Source organism: Platalea leucorodia, assembly GCF_965183815.1.
Source record: "Platalea leucorodia genome assembly, chromosome: 1".
Taxonomy (NCBI): Eukaryota; Metazoa; Chordata; class Aves; order Pelecaniformes; family Threskiornithidae; genus Platalea; species Platalea leucorodia.
Genome location: NC_138823.1, coordinates 20,712,335 through 20,733,358, shown reverse-complemented (window position 1 = coordinate 20,733,358; position 21,024 = coordinate 20,712,335). Strand labels below are relative to the sequence as shown.

General features: G+C 37.2%; 1 protein-coding gene across 1 annotated transcript in view; it reads right to left on the bottom strand.

The window, feature by feature from the left end:
* Positions 1 to 21,024, bottom strand: part of ANGPT1 (angiopoietin 1) — a gene marked incomplete at its 5' end in the record, with an annotated part of 165,798 nt that overhangs the window by 50,442 nt on the left and 94,332 nt on the right. Inside the window, 2 exons of the mRNA XM_082306712.1 lie at positions 2,871 to 2,972; positions 8,457 to 8,584. Of these exons, the coding sequence (XP_082162838.1) occupies positions 2,871 to 2,972; positions 8,457 to 8,584 (230 nt within the window). The remainder of the gene's footprint in view (positions 1 to 2,870; positions 2,973 to 8,456; positions 8,585 to 21,024) is intronic.

The following is a 21,024-nucleotide window of genomic DNA, read 5'->3' as shown; positions in this document are numbered from 1 at the left end:
CTCCTGTAACCCAGCAGTGCTGTCACTCACCTCTGCAGAGAGTATCATAGAATCATAGAATTGTTAAGGTTGGAAAAGACCCTTAAGATCATCGAGTCAAACCATAAACCTAAAACACTGCCAAGCCCACCACTAAACCATGTCCTCAAGCACCACGTCTACCCGTCTTTTAAATACCTCCAGGGATGGAGACTCAACCACTTCCCTTGGGCAGCCTGTTCCAGTGCCTGACTACCCTTTCAGTGAAGAAGTTTTTTCTAATATCCAACCTAAACTTCCCCTGGCGCAGCTTGAGGCTGTTTCCTCTCATCCTGTCGCTTGTTACTAGGGAGAAGAGACTGACCCCCACCTTGCTACAACCTCCTTTCAGGTAGTTGTAGAGAGCAATAAGGTCTCCCCTCAGCCTCCTCTTCTCCAGGCTAAACAGCCCCAGCTCCCTCAGCCGCTCCTCATAAGACTTGTGCTCCCTCCATGTCTTGTTCTCTAGAGTACTCCATGTGCGCCCTCTCCAAGCTACCTGCTGTAAGGATCTCAGCTTAGTCAGAGAAAACGTGCAATGGCCTCCTAAAACTGGAACAGCCAATAACTTGTGAGGGCACTAGCAGTGCCATAGGCTGGTGGCCTGAGCCCCTGTCCAGCTCAGAAGCTTGCAGTCAGGACTTGCTTGTAACTGAATAACTTCAACAGTTTTCCAGATTCTTTTCCAATAAGAACTAAATGCATTGAAACTAAAAAAAACCCCACAGACTTATTATTACTGTTATTATATTATTATGATATTGTTTATTTCTGTTAGATTTGGGGCCCTAGTGAGATACAAGCACAACAAGAATGTCTTAGCAAATCTGGAAAGCTGTATCTGAACTATGGGCTGAGAGAACATATATTAAGTTCAACCACTCCAAGACCAAGTACCATTGTGTCCCCCACCACACTACCCAGTTTAAATTGGAAGAAACACAAGGTAGATCTATCAGGAAGGAGAGGGGGTGTGATCCAATAGACACCATGCACCCTCTCTGAACAATGAAGGAATTAAGTTAGTGGTGCCTCGAAGCTCAGACACTGTCACGTATTCCAGTAATCCACAGAGCATCCACCAGCTTCTATCATCCAACATTTGGTGATATAAGATAATCACAGAAGGGAGACTAAGCTAGTTAGTTTGGTGAAATGGTTCATAGAAGCAGAAGCAAGCCTAAATCCCATCTTTTCTCATGACTTATAGGATAGCTACCACTAAAAGTCCAAAACAGATCCTTTTCTTTTGGTATAAGTAAATGATCTCTTAGAAGACTATGGCATTCCTAAAGGGAATCAAAATTAATTCAGACTGCTTGAAACAGACAAAACCAACATAGTCTAATCCTGAAGAGGCTCACACTATTATAAAGGAAAATTTGGGGAAAATGTTTGACCAAGTGAAGGAATATATAGGAAAAAAAGGTCACGTGAAAACTTTAAAAAGAAGGGCTGTTTTTATTAAATGGTCTAAGAAAAAGCACAGGAGAGAAAAACTGAGGAAATCTCAATAATTCATATAGAATGTATAAATTTATAAATTAAAATAGCCCATATGTAAAGAACAAGTTAGGTTGCATATACAAATTCTAATTTTCTCATAAGTAAAACTGGTAGAATCTTCAATTTTTGGTTCCCCCAAAATAAATTGATGTTTTATATTTTACTTGACTCTGAACCAAAATAGAGCAAAACAGTTTTCAAGTTTCCTGCTAAATTAAAACTTTATGAATTTTAAAAAAAGTTTCCAATTTTGCAAATCCATTCCAAAATATCTAGTTGTCATTTTAATATTATTTTTACTTCACATATATTATGAAACAGATTACGTCCTCTGGTTATCCATACTAGCAGAAGTCTGACCCAAATGGTTAGCTTTTACCCCTATAATTTATATTTACAAGTAATTTAAAAACATTGAAAAAAAAAGAATCCATAAAATCCAAAATGACATTTTGTTTCATTAACCTGATATTGCATTTATTTCCAAAATGGTAAGTTCTGTAACAGAACTTTTTCCCATAGAAATTTTTACTGAACTGAACTTGCTTTTATTTTTAAACATTTTAAATGTTCTCTTCATTTAGTGCTTTTTGAAAACTGTTGGAAAAAAGATTTTCCTCTTCCAGGCTGATAACATAGTTCTGAAAACTTCACTGGGAATGTCATTGAAATCCAAGCCAGTCCTCAGGGACTCAGAGAAAGGAGGTCCATCAGAAAGTCTGATCAGGCAGCGAATGAAAAAACTCAGAAGTTATTTAGATTGGAGTAAAATTTTTTTGAGTTGGCAAAGGGAAAATAGCCTGCTGAAGTAATGTCATCTGTAATTTGGTAAGTTATTTATTTTCTTTTAATCCTATTCGAAGTATCAACATTTCCAGTACATTGGTTTGATTGGCAGAGGTGTTGTATGACTTGGGATAAACCCCAGTAAAACTTTTCATTCCTCTCTGTGATGCTCCAAGTTCTGAAGGAGTTCCCCTCAGCTGAAAACATCCATGCATTAGGAATATCATCACATGCCTATTACCCCTTCACGTCACAGCAAGTCAAAACTTCAGAGGGATAGACACCAACATTCTTTAGTGAATATGTCTGGGCCTGACCTCATTTTAATCTCAGTAACTGATCTGAAAGAAACCCTAAGTCATGGGAAATAATAGTCAACTGAGTAAAGAGAATATTATGATTTTTGAAAGTAACAGACATGACAAAAGGTAGCTCTTAAAAGACTGTAGGACCACACCACATCACTATAGGGAGAACTATCAGCTTAACATAATAGGAAGTACTATTTGAAATCTAATGCTTCTATGAACTCTACAGCTATTCCACACTTTTCACCTTACCATTTTGTATTCTTTCCAGCTTTTTTGAAAATCCAGACTCCCGTCTTCTCGGTGCTGTATAACCGTCCATCCTCCTCCAGCAATTTCCATATTGCAAAAGACCTATGCAGCAATAAAAACAAAACAAAACAAAAAACAATAAAACGAACTTGCATTGGAATCCTGTCATCTTAGGGGGAAAAAATATTTGTGAATAACAGAACTAAGGAAGACTATTTTCCTATGGACTCATGCCCTCTGTCCTCAATGGTATCCTCAATCACTTGATGACAACTGGAACTCTCCTTATGTTCAATGTAATTCTCCCAGTAATGTCTCCTGTTCTTTCAGCAAGAACGTCTGCCCATCATCCCCCACCGCATCCTCAGCTTTCCTCTTCACATTTCCTCCATGCTCCTTTTCTATTTTCTCTGCAGTGCACCTGAAATCCCTCCCTTCCTCTTAACAAATGAGTATTTTTTTCAGTGATAATAAAGTTTTCTATAGGTTTTAGCAGAGTGTCATTCTGTCCAAGAAAGAATCTTCTGGAATTCTTACAAAAAATATCCATTCAAGTAGTCCAAAATGTAGCACAGATAAGATTATTCTGTTTTGCCTTGTATTGTAAAGTTACCTACAGTGTGCCAGGCAGTGTCCCAAAACAGAAACAGTTGGTCTCAATCTAAGCTGCCTTACAGTTGACAGAGGACATAGATAGGAACAGAGGTCTGTGCTACAAACTCAGAAGTTAAGACCTATACTGAACATGTAAGATCATACCATGCCATCATTGCACTAATAAAATTCTAACTTAGATACTGAGATTCTGTATATTAAGGATAATTTAACAATTTGACAACTGCTGAAGCTTGATGTTAGAATATTGCGTCAACTGAAATCTGTTAATAATCTTAAATAATCTGTATAATAATCAAAATGGATATTTAATTTTCCTACATTTTTCACTCTTCTTACATTATCCTTTCAAAAATATAGAAGGTAAATTATGAAAAAATGCAAATACTGCTTATCCATTCACTTTTTTTTTACATGCGGCAACTGATAGTATTCATTTTTGTTCCTATATTTGTGTAACACTTGATTTTGAGATCCAACTAAGTTTCTCAGTGCTACTCACGCAAGCAAATTTTCCTGATTTTCATTCCTGTGTACTAATCCATGCCATACTGGCACTGCAACTATCCTAGATTTCATTTGTCTGTGTTCTTGAATAGTTGAGGGTTGAAGAGGTGTCACTCATTAGCTTAGTGTTTGGCATTCACATCAACAAGAGTCAATCCACTCAGCACTGGTCGGTAATTTAAAGCTTTAAGTTGCTTTGTCAAATTGAAGGTTACTATCCAATTCAGTTAAATAAAAATTCATCCCTCAGTTGACTAGAGAACCATATTCCACCCTCAGGCAAATCAGTTCCATGTCTTTCCTACTCATAAGCATTGTCACAGTAATCCTGTGCAAGTGCCTTTGTTTTAGTTTGCTCCAGGCATACCGAGTGAAGTCCCTGTGTAGGTACAGGAAGGAAACAGAGTACTGAACAGTGCAAACATGTAAACTTGATTTAGGGTAACCACAAGAAAACCCACAATTTGCTAGACAAACATTTTGGCCCTATTCCTCCTTCAGGGAAGACACTGTGAGTCAAAACATTTATCTACAGGATTTAATTTCTTTAGTCTGATTTACAGTGAGAATTTCTAAATGATGGATTTACTTTCCTTATAAGTCATTTCAAGCTCCAATGAATCCACTGCCAATTTTTAAAGCATTAAATCCTCAACTGTATTAAGACTACTCATTTTAAAGATGCGCACAAAAAATGATGGAGTTTTGATACTAAAATATAATAAAATACCTATAAAAGACTTTGATGTTTTCCAAATAATATACCAAATTAAAAGAGAAAACTGCACAGTGAAAGAAAGATTTACAGCAGCACATTATTTGCTAGCCATCCTTGTGTGGTCTGGCACTTTCCACGGTGGTAGACACAAACACCTGCTGTATTAACAGGAGTGCCAAGCTGATTATAGATGTTCATTGTGCATAGCTCTAGCCAACAAATGTCCTGGACTGGCTTCTGTCCCAGACAAGGTCAGGGCACTCAGCCATTAAACACCTTTTAGCATGTTCTGATATTTAACCCTCTACCAGAAAAGAAAAGGATGAAGAAAAGTGACTTTGAATTTGTATGCGTCTTTAGATTTTGAGTTTATTGTAAATAAAATAACTTGATTTAGATTAAAAGAGCATCCAAAGCATTGCACTCTTGCCCTTCCTTAAATGCATAGGTAAAAATACTCAAGCTACTAAAAGGCATATATGAGATTATTTATACATATTTTAGCTTTATGGACTAAATTATTATAAACTTCATAATAATCATTTAGAGATCAGCACAATTTTAAAGTAAATAAAAGGAGGGGGATTACCACGTACTGCATTTTAAGTGCATGCACTCTAAGACATCACAAGTCTACACTGTTGGCATGGAGCAACAAGCTCAAGACCAGCCATTTGAGATTCAGGGAATGTGTATCTGCTATGCAGAAAACAAGCCTGAAGGTAACAGCAGTTTCCACAGTATATGGGGCTAGCATACATTTAATGGGTTAAAATTCTGGCAGATATGCTCAGAGAGACCATTGACACCAATTTGGTAGGAAGTCCACAGGCAGAATGTAGAGGGGAAGGAGTGAAGGCTGCATTCATGGCAACGGTGGCAATTGCTTTTGCAGAGCCATAAAGACCCAGATATATAGACCCCACTAGCAATTAATAACATTACATTTTCAGTGCCGCGCACCCAGAAGCTGGTAGAAGTCATGCTTGTGAGGGCATTAGAGGAGACAGTAAGAGTCCAATACATTGATCCAAGGGGAGATCTGGAGGTTCTGTGTGCACTCAGACCAGTCCCCCTGGCCTACTTCAGCTGCTGAAGGTGACATGGTTCCTTTAGCTCCAAAACAGTGACAACCTCACTCCCACTGCTCCTTTGCTCATCAGCAGCCTCTGCTTCCCCTGTAGCTGACCCCACCTCTGCAGGGGACTGAGAGGACTCTTCTTGCCTTTGCTCTCACTATGGCCTATGGATAATCATTTCTCAACACCATCAGGCATTGTACACACACACACACACACATCAAAGTAAGCCAATTAATTAGCTTAATACTTTAAGCCTATCTTTTTCTCTTCCCATCTCAAAAATATGGAATATTATTAAGATCCTTTTAAACAGAAATTAATCACTGATTTTTGATGCAGGGTTGGAAGACTAATGAACTAACCTAATGAGCTGCTGAAGCTAGGAACATGAAAGAAAAATTGCAATCTAAATATGTAAGCGTATAAAAATGAGGCATACAAATGATATGGAGCTGTAAGCATGGAGGATAATTGTCTATGAATATATGAAGGTAAAACCAGCAAAAAACTAGAACTGACAGTAACATTTGTATATATGACAAAGAGATATTTTTTATTGAATGTCAGGATTCTAGTAAGTATCCCTTAGGAAATATAAAATTAAATGAAGGTATATTTTTGTGACCTGAAGTATAATATTACTATAAATGAGACGGTTGCCAGTGGCTGCAAGTATTACAGAAGGTAACAATATATTAGGCCTCTTAAGACATGTCAGAGTTGTGCATTGTATTGTGGTAATCCAGATAACTAAGTTGGCTTTAAACAAGCGGGTATGTCTCCATGGAGTACCTATCAGGATATTACCTTGGGTCCCAGAACGATCTGTGTCAGCGTGGTGCTGCCTCTGGGCTAATTAGTCCTGGCACAGTGCTGCATTGATGTGATTTTGAACCTATCTATCTCAGCTGGAGTTAGTTCAGCTATCTCTGCACAGCACTACCTTGCAGACTGTTAACACAACCTCAATGTCTGAAAAAACATCTGTTAAAGCAATCACACTCCTCACATGCCTGGGATCAGCTCTTGCTGTGTTATCACTAGGGCAAGACAGAAACAGGTGGTAGCAGAAATGCCCTCAACACTCTCTCTCTCTCTCTCTCTCTCCCCTCTGCTGCCCCCAAAATGTTCTTGCTAAAACATGAAGCCTCCAGGAAAAAATAATGCAATGTTATCAGCTGAGTCGTGCTGCCTGTACTGCTTGATCGCAGTGTCTGCAAACAGGGATACAGCGGAAACACAGGATGGCTTCCATAGTGTCACTGTCCTTGTATTACCAGTGAAGTGGGTTTAAGGTAAATATACCAGAAGTATCAGTGCCACAGTGCTTTCAGGTAACCACTGTTTTTCATTGCAACCCAGCTTCTGGGGATGGTTTATGAACTTTAATAAGTCTAAAAAAAGCCACTGACAATTTGTACATGCAATTTGGACTTTGATGTTACATCTCTGTTTTGACTTGAACAGCTTCTAGAGAACCGCTTTTATTGTTCTTGTCCTGTTCAGTAATGCTTAAAGGGGTCTATGTATTTTATGTCATGACCATTATTTTTCCATTCACATTCACCAGTTATATTGATCTTTGCCTATAGTACTCTCCGACCCCAACTCTACTCATGGTTTAATGAGCTCTAATTCCTTAGTAAACTATAACATCTTGACATCTGCAGGCTTCCAAAGGCCTCTAATAAAACTAAATTCAGTTTGGAAATAAGTTTTACATACTTTATATCATCATAAAATGACTATAGACAATAACATTGGTAATATTTGTTATTGCCTTTTCCTGTTTGCAGGGTCACTATTTTACTGAAGTAGGAATAAATTCTCCAAACACATGTGGTTCCCTCCCTCCTGTTTGGCCCACTTTCTGGACACCACTGTATTTTCCTCTCCCAGGTAATCAGCTCTTAGCCTTGTTGAGGGCTGCTCTCAGTAGTGCCTGGTCAGAGGGACAGCCAGCATTCCTCCACGTATAAGTTAGGCTTAGGTTACTCACTCATGTTCCTAGCTTCAACTGACTCAGGTACCTTAGCATCAAAAGCCTTCCAAAAAATCGGTCTCCTTTACAAACTAATGTTTCATTTTCATCAAAAAAAACCCTCCCAAAGGTCTTTTTTTGAGGAGAACAGAATTATACATGCTTCATCATTTCAAATAGTGATAATATTCAGCATGTTGTGTTCCTTACAGACAAAAATACTCTTCCTTGCTCCCTACAAAAGAAGCAGGATTTTTGTATACCTTTATCTTTAAAAACTACTCATTCTGCTATTTCTTTCCCTCTGCTACCAGATAATCCACCCATCAACTTCCTCATTATAGCACTTTACTAATTCTCTTCTAAACTTTATTGCAGATTTATTTGCAGCCATAGTCTGATTCAACTGAACTTGCCAAGTGGGAGGAAGTGAGTCAACTATTGAATGTATGTTGGAACTTAGGAAATATTCTCTGTCAGCGAGAAAGAATAATGTATGGAATAATACAGTTTATCATTTTCTTCACTCTACTGTATTTTTTTCAAGACTGAATATAGCCCAGCTTATTTATCAGTACAGCATTTTGCAGAATGAGATCTTCAATAAAGGCTCCAAATGCTCCTTTAAGGCCAGAGCAATATCATATTAACAAATAAGAAAATAAAACAAACATTTACTTTACCTTTTTAGGATCCGACACATTGTTAATATAAATAGTATAGACCCCACTTTTGTTAAAACCAGATTGGTATACATCTGCACAGTCTCTGAAAGGCTTTTCTTCCTCCTTTTTTGCATTCTTTAGTAAAACTGCAAAACAAAAAACGTGATAACATAAGTTCCAACAGCAATCAAGCATTTCTGTATCAAGGAAGTCCTTTTGCACATTGTATTCCTTTTAAACATATACAGTAATAACTGTGCTATGGTCCTTACACAGTGAGTGCATTTGGTAAATTCTAATAAAGAACTATTATGAAACTTTCAGACAGATGGCAGAGTAGGCACCAGCAGAAGTAAGTCATGATGCAAACAGCTAAGCAGAGCATCTTGTCTACCAAGAGGTGAACACAGCACATTCCTTCTGAGTGCAAAGGTCTGTGCAGCTGCAGGTGTTGCCCCTGACTCAAGCTGTATCTGGGAAGTTGCCAAAGAATACCCCAGAGATGGCACATGGAGGTGGACAAGCTTGTTCAGTGTTGTGATCTGAGACAGATGCTCACCTAAGACAGCAATACAGAACCTCAGAAGGAAAGAGCTTGTGCCCTTCCTCCATGAAGTACTGCCTTTTGAGCTGCCTAGGGGCTTGGGACAAGGGAGCTGTTTGCTTAAGGGTTTTTTTTTTGGCAGAGAATTATTTCATGATTTTCATATCTATGTACATAAAAGTTGCTAGATATAATTATTGGAAAGAAAAAGAAAAATCAGTGTTACTGAAGTCAGTTGTTTAGAGTAATGATTTATTGAATTTATTTTTGGCTCAGAACAGGAAAACAACTAATTTCAGAACACCAGTACAGATCTTGATCCTGTTTATTGCAGACAGACCACATATATGAGTCTGGGCTGAGAAATCGGGAGGGTGAGATGTTTGAGGATCCCTGTCTTGAACAACGAGGAAATTCCCTGTAGAAGGAGTAACATCTGAGAGTATTTCTTCACTTTCACAAACAAAAGTAGCGTGACCCCACACGATCCTGAAGGATATGACTTCATTCCAACAACACATACTTTAAGCACATCAGTATTCCCATGGAAATCCATCAGTCTACTCAGATTCTTAAAGTTAAACATGTCCTTAAGTGCTGTGCAGGGCCCAGGCCAGCACTTCATTAATCCCTACAATAAGGAAACAATATTTAAGTCCTCCAGACACACTCATCGTCTGGTGACAGACACATCTTTTACATTTTTGGCTTGAAAATATGAGTTATAGGTACAAAAGGGACTGTGCCTTATTCACTCTCAATGAAGTGGCCCGTGCTGCAAAGTTGGTGCTTAATGACAATGGTGTGTAAAAAAGCAACGGTCTTGCACAGCATGTGGGACTAGCCAGGCCATAAGATGGTGTGCAATAATGCCAAGGCTTTGTAGCTTGATATATACAGTCTCCCCTTCCAACACTTCAAAGCAGTATTTTAGGATGGCAAATTCCTGCCAGATCAATTGGCATTAATACCATTTCACAGATGGGGAAAGTGAGGAAGAGAAATATTAAATGCTTTACCTCAGTGATTTTGTGAAAAGGTAAAAATAGGAAAATAGGGAGAAATCCAATCCTGAACTGTAAGACTATCCTGCTCTCTAGATAGGTATGTTACACACGTCATATTCTTTTTTCCCTTTTATGTGTTTTATTTTGTTCTTTTAAAATTTGATTTTAACAAACAAAACCCCCTTACTTCTCCCTTTCCATGTATTTGCTGCATATTTATTACTTTTATCCAACACCATCAATAAAAATAAAACCTGGTTCATATACTTGCATATGAATTTCAACTGGAAAATCAATGGCTTTGAAACTTGGCCATATTTGGAAAAGGTAGTGCAGGCAAGTCAGTAGATGACACACTTCCCCATGAGATGGCAGGGAATGAGGTCCTCAGCAAGGTACGCATCAACACTGCACTCTCAAAGGTGCCATTTTTTAGATAAGACATAGAACTGAGGTGCTCACGATTTGTGTTAATTAAAGATTTCATGGTACTTTCCTGTAAGCAGATGGTGTTAGTATCAGTGGCCAAAGTCCAACTTGAATAATTACTTGGGGCTGGAGCCAAAGCCTAGAGGAGTTAAAGCAAAGCCTCTCATTGATTTCAGGGGGCTTTAGACTAGATCTGTTCTTCCTGGCCTAAATTTCTCTTAATACTGTTGTTTCAACGGCAGACATCAGTCTCTCTTGTCTAAAAAATGTATGTAGTTGTGCAGAGGCAAAGTGTTCATTTCCTTGAGTCTTAAAATACTTACATTTTAATATCTATATGTAGAGAGATTATCTTACCTCTGTTTAACCATTATACTCACATTGAAAACCACTTGGAAATAACTACTTAAGAGCCAATCAAGAAAATTTGAATTTGTTCCTTTTTAACTGAAAGTTAGACAAAAAAGTCATGAGTATATCCTAAAGTTCATATTATTTTAATTTTAAACAAGGTAAGATTTTAATTTCAGAGTAATTAGAATTAGATTTGAAAATAATTTTCTAAGGAGATGTATCTCTAGGAAGCATGCTTAGAAATAAATTTTTTCCTTGTTCTTGAAGACTAGAAAAAACACAATAAAACTGCTGTTGATGTAAGAGATGAAGGACAGATAGATGCCATAGATATGCCCAATTCCTTCCATCCTCCTCTCAGTATCACTCAGCTGAAATATCTGAGATCACAGACAGCAGACGTGTTAATTTCCTATAGACTAAGCAACCCAATACCCTTCTTTTGCAGCGGTGGGTTTCATTCAGGGAACCACTGTAGCCAAGAGAAGATGGCTTTCCTTGGGTGCCTCTCATCCCTCTCTCGGGAGTTGGTGATCGCACTGGAAGGAAACCTCAGCTCCTTGTGAAGGAGCTGAACTATTACAGATTGCAGCACAGTATATTAAGCATGACCAGCACAAAGTTCAGTTTTTCTTAATACATCAGACTGTACTTTGCAAGAACAGCCCAAAGTTATCAGAAAATTAATACTCAGGAATGTTACTGGTAATGTTCTTTTAGGGTGAAATATGTTTTTTCTATGGTTTGCTGTTGTTTTTCTAACTTAATATTCCATACAATTTCCAAACCACTTCTACCTACTATAGCTCCAGACTGTTTTTTCTATAACATTACGTAGACCTTGAATCCTTTATACATCAAGTGAAGTTCCTGACTGATGAATTGGCTCACATATGGTAGATGTGTAAATAAATTTTAAAAAAAAAGTAACAAGACTCAAATAAAGTAGTTCTGAAACAAAATATGTAGCCATTACATTTCTTTCTTCAGCTTCAAGATCTTAACTGACTTTACATAGATTTCTAATGTTAGTTTAGCTATTTTAAAATACAATGCTTATGCCAAAGTTTTATGTACCTGAAGAAAAAGATAAGTCTATGTCAAGCAAAATAATATTATCATTTTTTAAACCTGAATGCTTAGCCAAAATTTGGAGCCCTGGAGGGTTTTTTTGATTGCCTTTTCTGGATGAAGAAACTGGTCATGAATTCATGCTCCTTTGAAGCAATGATGCCTATGTGGAAAATCGTGCTTTCCTGAACAGAAGGAGAATTAACAAGAGAAATAAGTTCTTCTTTCATTATGCTTCTGAAAGTCTTTTGGTTAATTTTTAGCCCAATAACTTTCTCCTTGGGCTACGGTACCTGTGTTTCCCTACTTGATGAATTATTTTTCAGTTGTCAGTCTTTTGGCTGTTTCTTTTCCTCAATGCCCTGGATGAGGATTTGAGTCCAGGCAATGCAGCAGATACCACCCGTAACTGCCCAGAGCTCTATCAGATGGCTGCTCCAATGTACAGGCAACAGCATTGGCAGTGCAACTGTTCTGCGGCCCGGTGGAGGAACAGGAACCCAAATCAATGAGGTTTCTGCTAACCCAGAGGCTGTGAACTGCCAGGGCTGAGCAGCTGTTCTGCTGCTCCTACTAACAAGGTATTAAGTTCTGTAGAAAGCTGGGGTCAGCACCTGAGCTTGTAGCCTCTTCAGTTTTCTTAGAAAGGGTTACTGGAGCTTGTGAGTGAGAGAGCTCAGACATGTAGGGCCTTTTCCCAAGCAATAGCCAGGGAAATTACTTAACTGATTGTTAGTTGTGTGTGTCTTTGTGTAGGGTGAGACTATTTTTCTGCTATCAGTCATGAAAATAAGTCAATAGTAAATGAGTTTACTAGTTCCTAACAGCTATCACAAATGAAGGATGCCTGCTTTTCTGCCCGGGTTTAAAGAAATACAAACTGATTACTAAGAATAAATAGCTTCTGAAATATTTAGTAATCTAAAGTTCTGCTCTAGGAATATGAAATTTAAAACATACAATATTTATCTTTTTTCCTAGCTGTATGAAAACTATCTAATCTCATCTCTACTAGAAAAAATATTTGAAAAATAATATACTTGATTTTTAAAATTGAGATTTCTGATTGTTTTTGAGAAAATGGTTATCTCATTTCTTTTAAAGACTCCATCAGATATTTGGTGAATGAATAGTGCAGTTTGTCTGTAAGCAATAAAGAATGTTAAACTGCAGTTCATTATGCTGACTGAATCAATAAAATTACATTCATATTTACTATATTATTTAAGATCTGAACTGCCATATTTGTGAAATCATTTGAGACTGAGTTAATCACTAGCGTCTTAGTCCTTTAGTGATACTGCCAGCAAATGGAAGGCAGCTGTTGGTTCTTTTGCATGATAGTGACTTGCTTGAACAGATATGCAGAGATTTCTGTAGTGTCTTAGTGAATTATTGTATTTCCATTGTCTTAATGTTTTATTTACATGGATCTAATTTTCTTATAGGACTTAATAATCACTATACATACCAAAATACACTTAAAAAAATTCTCCATGCTTTTGAAGGCAGGAAGGAAAAGTCTCTCTCCATATCTTATTGGCAAACAGTATTGATCTAAATTTTAGCAACTGTATCAAAAACATCTGAGGTGAAAATTTCTGTCCCCAGATGAGCAGCTTCTAAAAAATCAAAAAGGAGAACATTGTAAATTGATGGCTTTTACCTACAGCTGTAGCATTCCAGGACAGGGTCATTCGAGGACTACCAAATGGCAGTTTCTGTCTAGATCCAGACTGCAAATAAATTTTGCCTTAATCTTGTCATGGTTCCAGACACATGGTGGGGAATCCTACATTTCTGTAAGAGACCCTGTATCTCTGACCTCTTTCCCAGCCACTTGGGTGCAGCTGCTGTGCACCACCACAGTTCCAGTTATGATGGCAAAAGGTGCCTGGCTCACAAAGAATCAAATAGGAACAGTTTGCTAATGTTATCAAAAAGATGTCAGTCAAATATCCCTAGTGAGGAGGCCTGGAACATGGCCCATACATGTATATATGTTCCCAGACTTAGCAGCAGGAACCACAAACAGATCTGACAGGGAAAGGGTGAAGATTATTTTTATTTTGAAGAGGAAAAATACGCAAAGAGTTACAGCCACTCAGTTTTTGCTGACTTACAGCCAGAGGTACAGTCTGTTGTTTCAGTGGCCTAGTCTTGCATTACCAACCTCCACCTGAGAGCAAACATTAAACTGCAACCTGATAGCTGGCTGTGATGCACAACTATTCCCTGCAACAAGACAACCCTGTGACAACACAGTTGTGCTGCAAATGTTACACAAACCACAGGGAAAGGCACAAACCTGGAGGCTGACTTCAAGTCAGATATGCTCTCCAGATAACCACAGTGTTGCTTACAAACTAAAATGATAGCCATGTAAGAGCACGTTTTTGTCCCTGTCAAAAAGGACTTGAAATGTGCATTTTCTGGATCTAGTCTGTTCAGGTAAATAATACCTACTACGTGTTTTTCCTCTCCAAAAAGTGTTTCTGGATTATTAAAGCTACCACCATCACCCAATATAGCCAATGTGAAAAAGAATTAGAAAATTACAATCCACTGAGAGGTTTGAAATTAAAAAAAATTGCAGTTACTTATTATTGATAAAACATCAGGAACCTTTTATGCATCTAGCTAGTTAAATAAAAGCTTTAAATGTGAACTTATATGCACTTAGTACCCAATTCTAAATTATTATAAGACAAACTACCACTACCTGATTCAAAACTGTCTCCAACGTCAACTTTATTTCCTCCTGTATTAATACTAGGTTTTATTTTCATCTCCACAAAGTCTGAATAACATCTTTAAAAAAAGGGGGGTGGGGAATATTAATATGAAAGCTGCTTCTGGATGTCTTGGAGTCCAGCAGTCTTCTCAGATAAGTAATTTTTGTGCATGCTTATGTACTCACTTTTATTTATTAGGGAGGTGAGAGAAAGTTTAGGACGGGAATTTGGACATATATTTTCCTTCCAGCAAAGTATACATTCACCAAAATGCTTTTCAAAGTAATATTTCTTTGTGAGATTTCTCTGAATCTGGCAAAAAGAGCTGGCCAAAGGCAAACTGGAAAAAAAAAAAAGTTCATTTTCACATACTGGAATAAAATATTTCTGTTCTGGGAACAGTTGCTCCACAATCAAGTTTATAGATTATAAATAATATAGATTGTAGTTTATAAAACTTTATTGTCAAGGCTCCCATTAACCCCAAATGAAGTTATGAGAGTGGCTATACCAGGTTATATTGCCACTCCAGCCTCTCCAGTGTCCCATCTCCCACATCAGAGGCCCTAGAAGTCATGGGGCTTCCTCACCAGACTTGATCTTTTAACCCTCACTGCTCTACTGTTTTCTTCTTTGCTCACGCCCTCATAATTACTTATTTTCTCCTTATTTTCTTTTTCCTTTAGGCCTTTCCCTCCCCAGGAGGACCCTAAGGTTTTGCAAAGGCTGGGCTAACACCTGGCCCAAAAAAGAGTCTTCAGTAGGAACAGATGTCCAAAACAGATGACTGGAGAACAGCAGAAGAGCAGGCAAGCATATCCAGGAATTTACAGCATAGGCGCTTCCTCTGCCAGATATAATATCTGTACATTTAATAGGCTTTGAAAGAATTTTCTTCCATTAATTTCTCCAGTTGCTTTTTTGAAGCCGCATCAATTTTAATCATTCACAGTGTCCCAGACCAAGGAACTCCATACACGTACCGTGTGAAGGACAATTTCCCATTGTTAGCTTTTAACCAGTGTATTTCAGGTGGTGACCCTTCATGCTTAGCAGAAAGTGTCAGTAATTCCGCATCCATGCTCTACAAGCCACCTATGATTTCCACTGCATTCTCCTTCCATTATCTTTTACACTGCCTGAACTATCTCTGATATGTTTAATGAATGCTATTTCACATCTTTGATCATCTGATCTTTGTAGCTCTTTGCATCTTTTTTTGTTTTGTTTGGGTTTTTTTTGAGATGTGGGGTCCAATATTTTATACAGTATTTGACCACATCATGAATTATACTGTGGTACATTTTTTTCTTATTTCCTTTCTATTCCTTTGCAATAATTTATAAAATACTATTTTCATTTCAACCATTAATAGGCAAGTACTATCTCTGGCAGAAAAGAGGACTCTAGAATTCCTTCCTCAGACACACTCATCTGCTAAATGATTAGAATGGAAAATGATGGCCTTCATTTAAGTGTTCAGAGTTTATGGCAGTACATACACACATTTTTAATGTCTAAATGAGCACTTAGTCATAACCCAAAACCCAGTGCAATGGCAGGGTGTCAATTAAAGGAGTGGTGCTGCTCTTCCCATTTCTGTTGGTTCTAGCCTATCTCCATAGCCTCAGAATGAATCAGTTAACAGGAGATCTGGTGCAAAGTGGTTTGGTTTGGTGTCAGGGAAGAAGGGGGGAGGCAGGCTTGGGGTTTTTGTTTGTTTGCTTTGTTGTTTTGTTGTTGCTGTTTTGTTTCTTTGTTATACAGGTTTATTATTCCACTGGAGCAGCTTAATGATCTGATTCATCCCATGACCCTACAATCACGAGTGGATGGAAAAGTGGAAGGATTTTGTTTCCAAGGAGCAATGACAAAAGAAAAAATAGCCCCTTTGCCATCAACTCCTAGCCCTTCATGGCTGCATGCATACCCCTTACTGCATGTGGGAGGCCCAAATGGACGTGCAAATCTCTTAAGTACAATCCAGCATAACTATCAGGCCATACTGAAATGCAGTTAGTAGGGCTACAACGATTCTACCAGCCTAAGAACTAAGCCAGTCTCAGATTCATTAGGAACACTAAAGTTCGTTACATACAAGAATTTCAGATCCATATTTTTAAGGTGGGGAGGAAAGACAAAAAGTGTAGCCAATTAAATGCCTCACGTTAACATTTACAGAAATGTTTTAGCAGCTAACAGAATATTACTTTTCCCTTCCACACACCCTCTAAGAGTCTGAAGTAAGAAAGGCAAACAATTGCATAGCAAGAGCACTCAAGCTACCCAACCACTTATTAAATAAATCATTTAAAACAGAATTTCCCTCCTGTAGTGCTGCAGGAATTGACTCGGTCTTGGAAAATAATGTTAACGTAGTGAGCTTTCACCCTCTCCAGGGCATAGTTATTTACTACCTAATAAATTACCAACAGTTATCAAGTTTGTTTCCCAATAAATCCAGCCTTAGTGACTGGTAACAACAATAATACTTCGATTCACTGTGCATTTGAAAGACATCACTTAGGAATACCATAAAGTGGTCCTCATTAGTGAGCTGAAATAGAATGCCTTATGGCCCATTTACAAAGAGATAAAGACACTTAATTATCCAGCTGCAATACAGTTCCTTAATAGTTTCTGTTTGAGACAGCAATTTTGTGAGTAACCAGCCATTCACTGAGAGATGAGAACTAAAGAAGTCTTTCACAAACTGCTACCAGATGGATTAAGCCACTGGCTTTGTTTAATATTTCTAGTGTCCATATTTCTTTAATTGATTTATATTTTTCCACACAGGCACCCTAATGTGCATTTAGTGTTTTGAGCTGAAGAATGGTATGCATACAAAGAAATTTTTCACTAACAAGCAATTTAGGTGACACTGGCAGTGTTGTTAGTCGGTTTATATATGCTGATATCCCCTGTAATATCTTTGGTGTGAGTGAATAATACCATTTTCACAAAGCAGAGTGAAGAGGGATTCGGCACTGACATATACTGCATGGGTGAGGGCAGGTAATTGATTTCAATATTAACAATAATTTAAATGTAAAAATATGTACTTAAAGTATTCATTTTTCAGTACTAATAAATATTGACCTCCTGCTGTGACCATCAACAAGTTAATAGGGATAAAATATGGGAATGCCCAATTCTGTTTTGAAGAGTTTAAACATTTTTCCACTGACAAAAATTTCAAATGCTGCACATTCAAATTGACTTATTTCAGTACTGAATCTCTATTAAACCAAAGTCTGGCTTGATCCTACCTAATACACTTTGTTGCATTTTATTATAGAGCAGAATTTGGAAATTAAGGTATCCTTGCCTGAACAAGGTATGAAAATACTTTTATTTTTAAATCATGATGATTTGGAATTTATATTGTTATTTATTTAGTTTTAGAAAACAAGAATATAAAATTAATCTGTACCAATGTAGATACCAATCAGATCAATAGCAGCACTAACATCGGCACCCTTTAAGAGATGATATGGAGAAAAAGGGTACTTGCAGATGTAATTCACTTCATCCTAAGACAAGTCACTTGATAAAAGTGCCTTTGTTGACTCTAAAGGAAGTCCAGACCAGGACTCTACATGTACACTGTAAATGTTAGGTGAGTCAGGTGAGGCCGACCACCAAAAACTCTTACTTGAGCTTTCTGAGCATCTCTGAAAATTGCATATCAATACAGGAAGTCTCCAAGGGAAACAGGAAGTCTATAGCACCTGAACAGAATAAACAAGAAACACAAAATAAAGCTGGTGCTGGTGTGTGTATTTAACTGAACATCTACACAACTGTACAAAGACAACCTGGCTTCTGACTGTAGCGCTTTCCATCTCAGTGAGTCCATATGCTCAATTAGATCCAGCTACTGTAAGGGTAAGGGGACCCCTCTTCCATGACACTAAGTGCAAAATTAAGATTTGATTTTTCCCAACTTTTGAAATATAAATAAAGGCAGATCAAAAAGTAGAATGCATCTTTATAATAGTGAGTTTTGTGAATTGCGGGTGGACATTTTCTGATATTGATCTTCTGACCTCTTTTTAAACTAAAGGTATTTCTGTTATTGCTTTAAGGTGTCTTACAAAAATGAAACCACTTGCTCATAAAATCTCTAAAGCAGGAGGAAGTAGAGAGAAACTAAGCAAACGGATGTTTTCTGTATTCTCGAACACACATACTGTCACTTTAGGTGAAGCTGTTTGCTTTGACACCTTTGGGGATCAAAGTAGGACTTCATGAGAGAACAGGTGTGGAACACCAGATGGCTTCAGTGCATTAAATGAGGTTTTGTTTAAAGCTCTGGTGTGGTCACTCCAACTTTGTCAAGTCTGTGTTTTTTAATTCATTCTTAATTAATATTAAGAAAAATAACCTTAATAAAAAAACTGGAATTCCTAGATGAAAAGCATCATGTTTTGTTATTACATTGAAGTATGTTATAACACATTGGTAATAAAAATGCAATTTCAGGTATAAGAAAAAAAATTCTGTCACTTTATTAATGCATTCTTTTCTTATAACCATGTTTCAAGCATGCTCCTGATCCACCTCAGACCTACGGCTTGCAGCCAAAGTTGTTGAGAAACTTTTGCACACCTAGCAAAACTCTTATTTTGTTTGCTTCTGTGCTTCAGAAGAAAAATAATGGTGACTGAAATGCCATACTCTAGGTTTCTGCCTCACTAATTATGTCTCATCATATTGAAAAAAACCTTAGCAATGTCAAGGATGAGGTACAAAGAGCAGACAAGTGCTTAAGGAATGAAAAGATATTGTTAGGGAAATGGTATTAGACAAAACATGCTGTCACCTCAAAATATACCTCAGATGAGTACCGATATTATTCTTTCCATGTGCAGAAGAAAAATGGCCAAGAACTGTATCGTACAACCTTACTCTTCTACACTGCTGTCTAAATTCTATTATATTTAAATATCCTTGTTATTATATTCCAATATATGGTGGGACCAATATAATATAGAAAATTTGTCTTGCTGAACACAGTCCGAAGATTAAGATTTAAAAATTACCTTTCAGAACACCTGAATCTGTTATTCTATCCTGGGATTCCCACTGGGATTTTTTTTTTAAATACTAGCTTGTATTATATAAGGTGTCTTTGAAGTCTTTCTAATGAAATAGGCCAGCATCACTGCTGGGCTTAATTCTGCTTATGTCAATCGAGTTTCCTCTGTGCCTGTAACCTTCAGGTCATTTCTTTGAAGTTCTCATTCTATTCTCACTCTCCTTACTTCAGTATAAATTTTAACATCATAACAACTGTGGTCTAAGAAGTAGAATAAACTACTTACTGTTTAATGTTTTGAATAAATTAATTGATATTCCTTTTAAAAGCATGAATTCCATTAAAAATTTTTTTTGGACATATTTACTTTTCCTGCATAATTTTCTAAAATATGAAAACTACCCATAACCCAGGAGATTTCTACCTTTTCAGAAATGCCAGACCCACTAACCGTATTATTTACTTCATGAACTCAATAGGCACTTCTGGGGAGGTAAATTCCTAGCATATATGTGTATTATTTTGAGAATTAAGCTTAGCTTCTTGTCAGCATTCAAGAGGAAGCTAATGCTTCATTTCTTTCCTACTAGGAGGTCACAAAACCAGACATTCATGACAAAATTTTCTCTACTGTTCCATTAGTCCTCTGAAATATACAACTTTAGACCAAACATTTTAACAAGGTATGTTATTATGCAGTCTGAAAGACAACATAAAAACAGGAAAAGGAAGGTAAATTTACGGTTAAATATACTTTCCCATTGAATTTTTACATTCCCTTATCCTGTTCAGTAGGAGTACTTGGGCAGCTATCTTAAGTTACGCAAATTAATGTTAACACAATAGACACTCTAGATCTATTTTATTCTACTGGGAAAAAAAAAAAAAGGACAATGTATTTGAAAAGATATGTGACTTTTGACTGGGCACATTTTGTGATGTTTGACTTGAAACATAATTTCCCACTGGACCAATACAATTTCTGAATTACTTGGTTTGAACTTGTATACACTTCTTGGATAACAATATTATCTATTGCTTAATGTAATTTGTAGTGTATTCCTCATATTTTTCTTTTTGAGCAATATTTGTGTGACTCTACTTAGCACTACATACCCTCTTCATAAGTAATTTTTCTGATGTGGAAGCTTAGAAAGTCTTTCACTAAACTAGTTACTGTGCTACAGATTTATTGCTTGACAGTGACAACAATGTGCCAAAACGCTTTATCCATTTTCAGACAAATAATATTCAAAGTATTAGGAGGAATGAACAGTTTAAAGAAAACAATAATCACAAAATCTTTGTTGACCTTTGCAAAGAATTATATGATCTCAATCCAACCGTTATCTTCTATGGGTGAAGGACTTCTACAGTCTTGGAGATAGTTGTGCAATATCTC